The sequence below is a fragment of the Alexandromys fortis genome, unplaced genomic scaffold (assembly GCF_014885135.2).
Source record: "Alexandromys fortis isolate MF-2015 unplaced genomic scaffold, M_Fortis_MF-2015_v1.1 scaffold_306, whole genome shotgun sequence".
Classification (NCBI taxonomy): Eukaryota; Metazoa; Chordata; class Mammalia; order Rodentia; family Cricetidae; genus Alexandromys; species Alexandromys fortis.
Window position 1 is genome coordinate 714,087 of NW_026068196.1, and position 11,261 is coordinate 725,347.

General features: G+C 40.3%; 1 protein-coding gene and 2 long non-coding RNA genes across 10 annotated transcripts in view; 1 reads left to right on the forward strand and 2 right to left on the reverse strand.

Annotated features, from left to right (window-relative positions):
* The window catches only part of LOC126493003 (uncharacterized), a 6,512-nt gene extending 4,499 nt beyond the window's left edge, over positions 1-2,013 (reverse strand). The window contains exon 1 of the long non-coding RNA XR_007589735.1: positions 121-2,013. This is a non-coding gene — a long non-coding RNA (uncharacterized lncRNA). The remainder of the gene's footprint in view (positions 1-120) is intronic.
* LOC126493002 (uncharacterized) overlaps positions 1-3,429 on the forward strand; it is a 236,485-nt gene extending 233,056 nt beyond the window's left edge. Inside the window, exon 2 of the long non-coding RNA XR_007589734.1 lies at positions 2,012-3,429. This is a non-coding gene — a long non-coding RNA (uncharacterized lncRNA). The remainder of the gene's footprint in view (positions 1-2,011) is intronic.
* Positions 1-11,261, reverse strand: part of LOC126492995 (cytochrome P450 3A6-like) — a 223,526-nt gene that overhangs the window by 131,541 nt on the left and 80,724 nt on the right. For all 8 annotated transcript variants that reach the window (XM_050129716.1, XM_050129710.1, XM_050129714.1 and 5 more), the window contains exon 2: positions 4,243-4,336. In XM_050129716.1, coding sequence (XP_049985673.1) covers positions 4,243-4,336 — 94 coding nt within the window. The remainder of the gene's footprint in view (positions 1-4,242; positions 4,337-11,261) is intronic.

The following is an 11,261-nucleotide window of genomic DNA, read 5'->3' on the forward strand; positions in this document are numbered from 1 at the left end:
TTCAAACACTGCCTGGCCCACAAGTTCCAGTTTCTTATTGGCTAGCTCTTACATATTGTTCTAACCCATTTCTAATATTCTATGTAGCCCACGAGCTGGCTTACCAGGGAGGATCTTAACCTGCGTCTGTCTGGAGCAGGAGAAACATGGCGACTCACTCACTCAGCTTCTTTTCCCCAGCATTCTCCTCTGTCTACTCCGCCTACCTAATTTTCTGTCCTATGAGGGCCGAGGCAGTTTCTTTATTATTAACCAATGAAATCAACAGATAAGATACAAGACCCACCTCCATCACAAGAGTACAGTCTGCGTGAAGGAACTGATTTTGGTCTTCTGGGCATGAGCTTAGGAATGACAGTGCAGAAGCCTAACATTTTAGAAAGAAAGCATTCAAGAGGCTCTGTGGAAATTCATACTCCAGTTTGTTATGTATTAATGATGACTATATATGCATGCATTTGCATATATTATAATCTACTTACTAAAATTTGTTTTAACAAATTTGCCAAATCATGCTTTCTTTAGTGATTATGTATAAATGATTCTGCATTTGTTTAAAGAAACAAAACTCATAATCTGGCTAAATATCTTAGGTTGAAAGACAACATCTCTTATATTCCTCCTCCTAAGAATTATAAATAGGTTCTACTTTGAAGTGAAAAGGAGAATATTCTTGTGTGACCTCTTAATATAACCCTCCACACACACACACGAAATCATTGGTATCAAGAGCCTGGGAAATGATATCAGGGAATTTTTTGGTATTATTGAGTATTCATTTATGTGCATATACCACAAAATAACTGTGTGCCTCCTGATCAGCATGTGCCAGAGTTATTCAACAAGAAGGGCCAAAGTTACAGTCAACTCTGACATGAATGAAGCACTCAATTTAGTGACATGCCATGTAGAAGTCATGACATGTGTTTCTTTAAATACTGAGTTAGCATGACTTTACTTTTTTTTGGAAGTTGTACTGAAAAAAAAAACCTTAATATTTGAGGCTTCCAAAGCCTATACATCAGGTTTTTAAATCAGGTTATGCAAACACTGTGGGTTCTCATATGATGCAACCTGAGGTCTCAGACATTTGTCAAACGACACCAGCAGGGTAACCTCACAATGATGCTCTTGTGACACAAACAATTCTGAAAGCTGGAAACCTTAGTGATATTCTTGGGTCCCTGCCCTAGCCACGCCCACTCCCATAACCTCTGACCCGCCCATCGCCATCTTGGGACTCACTCTCTCTTTCTGCTTCCTTAGCGTGCACACGCGTTTTCTCTCTTTCTCTCTTCTTTTATCTCTCCTCTCTCCTTTTATCTCTTTTCTCTGTCTTTCTTTCTCCCCCTTCCTTAATAAATACTTATGGCTATTTCCTGTGTTTACGTGTCTGTTACCTGCCGCCACCATGGGCCAAGGAAGCGTGCTCTCCTGTAGCCGCCCTCATGGCGGGCTCCCTCCGCCAGCCCGCCTGGGGACCGTTTGCAGCAGCTCTCTAATCGTTTTTTAAGAATAACATTGGTGCCACGTGACTCCCGAACCGGGTTCTTTTCCACTTCGCCGGCCTACGACCCACGTGTTCCCTGGATGCAGCTCCTCCAAACAACAGATCAACTAATCGTGAGTGTCCCCATCTCGGCCAGCTTAACCATCTCTTCTAACTCAAGGGTTTGACCGTTGAGCTCCCGGCAACCCTTCACGGTTTTTAGGGATGGGGGAACCTCCAACAGCGGGCCTTCAGGGCCTTGGTTCCCTTCGCTGGCATTCAATTTGGCTTGTCTCCTGTGTTAAGCCTCAGCTCACCCGCGCCTTGAGGCCCGGGGTCTCCAGTTCTCTCTTTTTCTTTTTTTCCTTGCTTTTCTCTTCCTTCCTTCTTTCGTCGTAACTGCTGCTACAGTGCAGCACGCTGCTTGGTGCAGCACGCCACTACGGTGCGGCCTGACCTTGGCTGAATCCCTCCTGCCCGGGAATCGCTCTCCCATTCAGAGGCTCGAGTCAATTCAGCCAGGTTATAACATCCCCCCCATGGAATCGGACGCCATTCCATAGGGCCAGTGGATGTTCGTGCCATCTGCATCTCGCCTTAACGGGGAGCCGTTCTCGTTGTAGGCTTGAGGTGCCACGGTTTTTGCGGGTGTTTGCACGGCCTTGACCACGGGAGCCAATCCATCCAGACCTATTACTCTGGCCTCATCTTTTAATGCCTCACACTTATCAGTTTTTGTCCAAAATGGCCCCATTAAACTATACATGGCCGTTTTTCGGTTCCAGCCTTTTGCCCCTCCAGTCTGCGGCTTTTGTTGTGGCTTGGCGGGCTTTCCAACTGAGCAGACTACACATGGCGGTCGCCATCTTGACTGAAGGCCAGATGGGTCAGGTGACCTTTTCGCCGCCATCTTGGCTGAGAGCCAGGTCATGTGACCACACTCTCCCGGTTTTACCCTGCCTTCTCACCAGGTTTTCACCAAACTCCTTATGCTAACTCTGTTAAATGTGTTTTGAGCAATGGTCAAATGCCTTTGATAGGGCCCATCAGAGGCATCCACGTTGCCCAATTCTTGTTCACTCTCTCTATGTATAACTGTTTATTACATCTTATTTCAGACTACAAAACATGAGTCTTGTATTTTAAACTGGTATGTACCTTTAAGTCTCTTAAGCTGTTCTTTACCATTGTCAGTTTTGCCGCTAACCTTATATTTCAAGCAGTTTTTCCCTCTATCTTTTTACAAATGTAAATCTTACCTGTTAAGAGCCAATTTGGTCAAGCTCAGACCCAACTTTCCAAACAAATTCTATACTATAGTTATACCTGATAAACAGCCCTCAACTGCTCAGAGATCTGGGGAATGTGATATTTAAGTGTTTAATTATTAAAATAACTTTTAACAACGACAAAAGAGACAGGTTGGCTCCTAGCAGCAGCTTTCTGCTCCCTCCAAAGAAGACAGTCACGCGCAGAACAACGTCCTTCTGCATCTCGCTTCGACTGCAGAGCGCTGACCATTGGGAAAACCTGCCTTTCATCTAAACTAAAGATCTCTAGACGTGGACGGAATCACCGGAATCGACAGCCTAGCTGCTCAGGTCAAGGTAGGCCTGTCTTCCTACAGATTTCTTAGCCCACAGGATCTTCTGGAGCCTGGCAGGCCCTGCGCTAAACAGCAAAGCTCAAGTGCAACCTTCAGCGACCATGGAGGACCCAAAAAAGAGTAGCTCTGGGTGCCAACCAAGTAAGTTCTCTGTCATTTTTTAATCAGTTACTCAAGTAAAATCTTATCCTTCTCAAAGATCTCTGACAGTCTGACAGCTGAGAGGTTTCGCCAGGTTGAGGTTTTACAAGGTGACCTCACCAAATTTCAAACCAAATTTATCTCTTATGCTACAGTCATTATATGTCTAAAACTTCTGTTTTCACAAACCCAAGGAGTTCTCATGAGTTCCAGGGAGCCAAATCAAGAAATCCATCTTAAACAGGTCAGATACCCCCTCAATTCCCTGGTCCTAAAATTTTTTCCTTTTAACCTTAATTTGACTTTGTTCTTTGTTCTGCCAATAACTTAGGGACTCCAGACATTCCCATGCCACAGACATCGGTCAGAAGCAAAGAGACCAGCTATGCCAGGATGTTCCCAGCACCCCAGCCTTCTCTCGCACCCCCCCCCAAGACGACGCCCACAATCAGCCGGAAGCAGTCTTGAGAATTCGCCGCCCCAATTCCTTCAAACTGAAGTGTCTAATTTGCTTTTTATCAAAAGCAAGATGTGGGAATGATATTCTTGGGTCCCTGCCCTAGCCACGCCCACTCCCATAACCTCTGACCCGCCCATCGCCATCTTGGGACCTCTCTCTCTCTCTCTGCTTCCTTGGCGTGCGCACGCGTTTTCTCTGTCTCTCTCTTCTTTTATCTCTCCTCTCTCCTTTTATCTCTTTTCTCTGTCTTTCTTTCTCCCCCTTCCTTAATAAATACTTATGGCTATTTCCTGTGTTTACGTGTCTGTTACCTGCCGCCACCGTGGGCCAAGGAAGCGTGCCCTCCTGTAGCCGCCCTCATGGCGGGCTCCCTCCGCCAGCCCGCCTGGGGACCGTTTGCAGCAGCTCTCTAATCGTTTTTTAAGAATAACACTTAGTATTTCATACCAATGGCCAGTTGCACTGATGAAGTGACACAGGGTTTCTGGACACTCATGAAAATGACACAGTCACAGTAAGTAAATGAAAAATCCCAACATCACTCACCTTCCTGTAGTCAAGTAGCGTCCCAACAAAAGGGAGAGGTTTGGGGCCAGGAATTCCTATCTTCTTAAAAAGTCCATGTGAAGAGGTCCCATAACTAAGACATAAAGAAGAAAACCAAGTTATAGGCTTCTTGGTAGTACATGTAAATATACACATTCACACATACACACAGTGAATGAATATATATTTCCATATTCACATACATAAATTGACACATTCACATATACACATGTACATAAATATACATATCTACACATGCACAAATATGAACATACATATCGTACATTGTGGTGGTTTCAAAGAAAATGGCCAACAAAGGGACTGAACTATTAGGAAACATGTCCTTGTTGAAATAGGTATGGTCTTGATAGAGGAAGTGTGTCATTGTAGAGAAGAGCCAGGCAGTCTCATATATGCTCAAGCCACCTCCACTGAGACAACTCACTTCCAGTTGTCTTTGGGAGAAAATGAAAGGATGCTCAGCTCTAGCTCCATGTCTGCCTACATTCTGACTTGCTTCCCGCCATGACAATAATGGACTATAATTCTAAATTGTAAGTGAAACACACTAGCTGAAGGTTTCTCTTTATAAGAGTTGCTGTGGCCATGGTGTCTCATCACAGCAATAACAACTTTAACTAACACAAATATAAATACAAGTATAAATACAAATTCACATATGTAGTTACTCATGTACTCCTAATACATGTGTATTACTGAGTCAATATATAATATATACATATGTAAATATATTCACACGTGTGTGTATATGTATGTGTGTTTATATACATATATATTTTCTTGGACACATATATTGAGAACTACAAGAATTTATCCAGTGAGGGAGGAGGTGGGCAGAATTTTACACAAAAATTAAGTGTCATAATCTCCTTCACATACAATTTTATTATAAACTTTTATGTTAATACTTCATGATCCCAGTCCTAGAGTTATATGTAATAATAATCTCTAACCTTAGGATTGAATGTTACTGAGAGGCTCACCAGATAGAAAACAAGCAAAAACCGGCAATGTGTGTAACCTGCATTGCAAGCTCTACATGGTCTCTCCTGAACAGTGAACAGTAACGTTGCTCAAAGGGAAATGATAGCCCCCCAGCAGAGTATGCTGACAAGACTTTCACATGATCCATCCCTCAGCTTGAAAATTGTACAGAGGTTCCCATGTATAGCCTTTGGGCTAGAGAGGTGGCTCAGCATCTAACAGCACTGGCTGCTCTTGCAAGGCATGCAGGCTCAGTTCCCAGCACCCAAATAACTACTCACAATGGTCTACACTTCCACTCTCTGGAAATTCAATGCCTTTCATTAACTAATGTAAGCTAACAGGCATGCATGCAGTACACATACATACAAGCATGAAAAACATTCATATGCACAAAATTAAGAATAAATATATATTTTAAAGATACAGGTTTTGATGTAGGGGGATCTTCTATCTATCTGTTGTTTCATTGGTTAATTGATAAAGAAAACTTCTTGGTCTCATAGGTCAGAACATAGGTAGGTGGGGAAGACAGAACAGAATGCTGGGGGAAAAAAGGCAGAGTCAGACAACCACCATGAAGCTCTGGCCCGAGATGGACGTGGGTTAGAATCTTCCTGGTAAGCCACTACCCTGTGGTGATACACAGATTACTAGATATGGGTTAAAGGAAGATATGACAGTTAGTTAATAAGAGGCTAGATATAATGGGCCAGGCAGTGTTTAAATAAATACAGTTTGTGGTGTTGTTATTTCCGGGGCTAAGCTAGCCATGCGGGAGCCGGGCAGGATGAAAAGCAGACCTGCTCACCTCATCACTACAATGTTTTGTGAGTTATCGGTTCAGGTGTAGATGTTTGATATTGTGGTTGCTTTTGAGTCAATCACGCTACTGCATGTAAACTTTCACCCAAACTACTGTGATAACTTGATAAACTCATGTCTCCTCAAGCGTGCTTTGGAAAATGGGATACATTGATTTATTGATTTTTCCTACTGAGATCAACGATTATTTGCATGATCTATTATGCAAATGATAACTGTGGTCAAGGTGTTTTTTCACAGCAACAGAAACCTTAACTAAGACACACATGCAAATACATATATAAATACATACTCGCATAGGTAATTACTCACATTCATCTATACTATTGATCCGTGTGTATATATGAGTGTATGGGTGTGTATATGTACAAACTCATTCTTGGATACAAATATTGACAACTACAAAAATTTATCCAGTGTGATACCAGGAGGACAGAATATAACATAAAAGAACACAGAGCATTAATTCCATCCACCTTCCATTTTAGCATAAACTTTTATGTTAATGTTTGATGGTCCTAGTCCTTGAGTTAATATGCAACAACACTTTCTAATCTTGAATTTGAATATTGGTAAGGGGCTCACCAGAGTTAATAAATAAGCAAGTGTCAGCAATATGGATAATGTGCGGTGGAAGTTCTACTTGATGCCCACAGAATAGTGAAGGGTGTTCTTGCTCATAGGAGGAGGTTAGCCCCCAAGCAGAGCCTCCTGACAAGACTCTCTCACCTAGCCTATCTCTCAGGTTTAAAAGTGTGCAGAAGTTCCCATGTGCAGCCTTTGGGCTGGAGAGCTGGCTCAACAACTAACAGCAGTTGCTGCTCTTGCATGATATTTAGGTTCTGTTCCCAGCTCTCAAATGACTGCTCACAATAGTCTACAATTCTAGTTCCTGGGAATTCAAAACATTTTCCTTAACTTAAATAGGCATCAGGTAGTTGTTATACACATACAAACATATATGTAAAACATTCATATTAACAAAATTAATAATAAATATATATTTAAAGATTTTTTCCAGTCATGGTCTGTTCAGTTATGAGGATTTGGTGCTGCAGTTGCCTTTGAATTATTCATGTACCTGCAAGTAATCTTTCAAACAAACTCCTGTGAGAAATTGATAACTCATGTCTCTCCAAGGGGAACTTTGGAGAAAGGGCTACATTGATCTGTCAATCAAGTTCTACTAATATAAAATGGTATTTGCTCCCTGTACTTTGATCTGTTAATTGTGTCCTACTGAGATCTAGGGTATTTACTTCCATATTTCCCAGAAAGCTAGATCTTGTGTCTCTTCACAGCACACAGAAACCTTAACTAAGATGCATATGCACATACGTATATAAATACATATTTTTGTATGTATTCATACATATACATGTATACTATTGAGTATAAATACATATATATGTACATATACATTCTTGGATACAAATATTGACAACTACAAGAAGTTATTCAGTGTGGTACAGGTTGGCAGAATATAACATAAAAACTGAGAGCATTAATTACTCCTACCTACCTTTTTATTTTAAACTATTCTTTTAATACTTAATGGTCCAAGGATTTAATATGTAGTAACACTTTCTAACCTTGAGTTAGAAAGGAGCTCACCAGAGATAATAAATAATCAGACATCAGCAACTTGGGTAATCTGCAAGAAAGTTCACCTCATGAACAGTGAACAGTGAGGTTGCTCAGAGCAGGAAGTTAGCCCACCATCAGAGCCTCCTGACAAGACTCTCAAATTGCCCATCCCTCAGCTTGAAAATTGTGCAGTTTCCCATGTATATCCTTTGGGCTAGAGAGGTGGCTCAGCAACTTAACAGCATTGGCTTCTCTTGCAGGGTATACAAGTTCAGTTCCCAGCACCCAAATAACTGGAAATCCAGTGCAGTTCTCGTAATTTAAACATGCATCAGATAGGCATGTGATACATATACATACAGGCATGCAAAACATTTACATGCACAGAATTAAAAATAAATACATATTTTTTAAAAAAAATAAATAAATACATATTTTAATGATACAGGTTTTTTGAATCTTCATCTGCTCAGGTGTGGGGGTTTGATGCTGTGGTTGCCTTTGAGTCATTCATGGTCCTTCGAGTAACATTTTAAATAAACTCCTGTGATAACCTCATAAATATTTGTGTCTCCAAGGGGTATTCTGTAGGAAGAGCTACTTTGATGTGTCAATTGTACTTGACCTACTTAGATCAGAAGGTATTTGCTCCTGACTTCCCAGAAAAGTGAAATTTCACCATGTATTACCCACATGAACTCATGAGATGATGGCCTACATGAAATACAATTTCTATGCCTATTTCTTTCTAGACCATAGACATCACCATTTAGCTTACTGAAATAGGATAATAAGTCATAAGGTATTTATTTATCAACTATGTGGGTAACACAACAATCTCTGTTACAAAACTTTTTGGGAAGGCAGACCTGAGTCAAGTAATCATTTGCAACTCAAATGTAGTTTCCATCCTTGGGAGTTCTAGGTCCCTCAAAACTTCCTATTGCAGACTGATGAAGACATGACAAGAGTAAAGGCAAAAAACAAACCAAGAGAAACAGCTTACTGTAACCACTTTAAACTTTCTTCTGATTTTTTACAGCATTAATTTCTTTTTAAAAAATTTTAGAAATATTTATTTATTATGTATACAATATTCTGTCTGTGTATATGTCTGCAGGCCAGATGAGGGCACCAGACCTCATTACAGATGGTTGTGAACCACCATGTGGTTGCTGGGAATTGAACTCAGAACCTTTGGAAGATCAGGCAATGCTCTTAACCACTGAGCCATCTCTCCAGCCCCCAGCATTGATTTCTTGAAAAGCATTTAGAACATTTGCCAGAAACACAGTGAGTTAAATGGTTTAGTTTGCAGTAGAAATCTGTTCAGCTGTGACAGTACTAATTTCCACTGGATGATATTTTTTGATTTTCCTGAAGGGAAAAGCAACCTGAGAATCGTCCAAACTCTAGGCCACAAAGGAGACGCATCCAGCCCATTACTCACAGATAGAGGAGCATCAGGATGCTAGTCAGCAGAGCCCACGTTTCCACGGAAAAATTTAAAATTGGGTCCATTGATTTTTTTTATTTCAAGAAATTGGCTCTCTGACGTTTCCTCCTTGGTGAGGACTTGAATACTCTTTCTGAGACCAGGTGTGAATCTGTGAAGCTAAGTCACAGTATTTATGTGCTAGGAAAAGGGGTGGAGGAGGTGATACTGCCAGTAGAAAGACGAGGTGTGACTCTAACATGGGTATTGACATTTTGACTTTTTAATAGTTAATTTTAGGTATAATTTTAATAAGTTAATAATTATTTTAGTAAGTGAATAACTATTTAGGTTTTAACAATATTAGTGAGAAGACCAGAGGTCATTTTTTTTTTACCAGAAATGTAATGGAATGGGTGACATTAAATGTCCTTTAGTATTTCTTCACCTATCTTTATTGCAAAACACATTAAGTCTTTGTATACAAGATCCATCTATAAATATTTTTGTATTTTTAAAAAGGAAAACAATTTTTTTTCATTATACATACCAATCCAAGTTCCCACTCCTTCCCCTCCTCCCATTCCATCCAAATATCTCCCCACCCTATCCCAGCCACCTCTCAGAGAAGGTAAAGCACATGGATCTGTGGAAGGTCCAAGGACCTCTCTGCTATATCTAGACTGAGCAAGGTATCTACCCAAAGAGAATAGGTGTCAAAAAAGCCAGTGCATGCAGTAGGGATAAATCCTGGTGCCACTGCTAGTGGCCCCTCAGTCTGCCCCAGCTATGCAACATTGAAAGCTACTAGTTTGGTCCTATGCTTTTTTTTATTCTCAGTTTGGCTAGAGTTGATGAGCTCCTGTTAAATCAGCTAGATGGTTTCAGTGGGTATATCTATCATGGTCTTAACTTGATTGCTCATTTTTTTTTTCATTCTTCCCCCTCTTCAGCTGTTCTTTGGAAAGTCAGTCCAGGGTTCTGATGCAGGTTTCTGCCTCTGTTTCCATCAGGTGCTAGATGAAGATTCTATGGTTATATTTAAGATATTCATCAGTCTGACTACAGGGCAAGGCCAGTTCGGACACCTTCTCCTCTATTGCTTAGGATCTTAGCTGGGGTCATCCTTGTGGATTCCTGGGAATTTCACTAGAGCCAGGTTTCTTGCTTACCCCATAATGGCTCCCTCAATCAAGATATCTCTTTACTTGCTCTTATCTCCATCCTTCCTTGATCTTGACTATCCTATTCCCTGAAGTTCTCCTCATTCCTCCTTTTCTCCCCTCCTCTCTCACTTCCACCCTAGCTTCTCTGAACCATTATGTTCCCAGTTTTTTCAGCTGGTCTTTTCTATTTTGACTTTCCAAGTGGATATATATATATATATATATATATATATATATATCTTATATATTTCTTATAGTTCACCTTGTTAACTTAGTTTCTCTAGTATCGTGAACTATAGGCTCAATAAACTATGTCTATAATTAGTATCTATTTATGCATGAGTAGATACCATATTCATCTTTTTGGGTCTGGGTTACATCACTCGGGATGGTGTTTTCTAGTTCTGTTCATTTACATGCAAAATTCGAGATGTCATTGGTTTTTTTTTTCTGCCAAGTAGTACACGAATGAGTAAATGTGCTACATTTTCTTTTTCCATTCTTTGGTTGAGAGGCATGAGATATTTTCAGGTTGTGGATATTATAAATAATGTTGCTATGAACCTAGTTGAACAAATACCTTTGTAATATGATTGAGCACCTTTTGGGTATATGTCCAAGAGTAGCATTGCTAGTTCCTGAGCATAGGTTGTCAATTTTCTGAGAAACCATCATACTGACTTCCAAAGTAGTTGTACAAGTTTGCAATCCAACTAGCAGTAGATGAGAGTTCAACTTACTCCACATCCTCTCCAACATAAGCTCTCATTGGTCTTTTTGATTTTAGCCATCCTGACAGATGTAAGATGGTATCACAGAGTTGTTTTGATTTGCATTTCCCTGATGGATAAGGATGTTGAACATTTTCTTAAGTGCATTTTGACCATTTAAGATTCTTCTGTGGAAAATTCTCTGCTTAGTTTAGTACCCCATTTTTATTTATTTATTTATTTTTTTTATTTTATTTTTTTATTTTATTTTTATTTTTTTTTTATTTTATT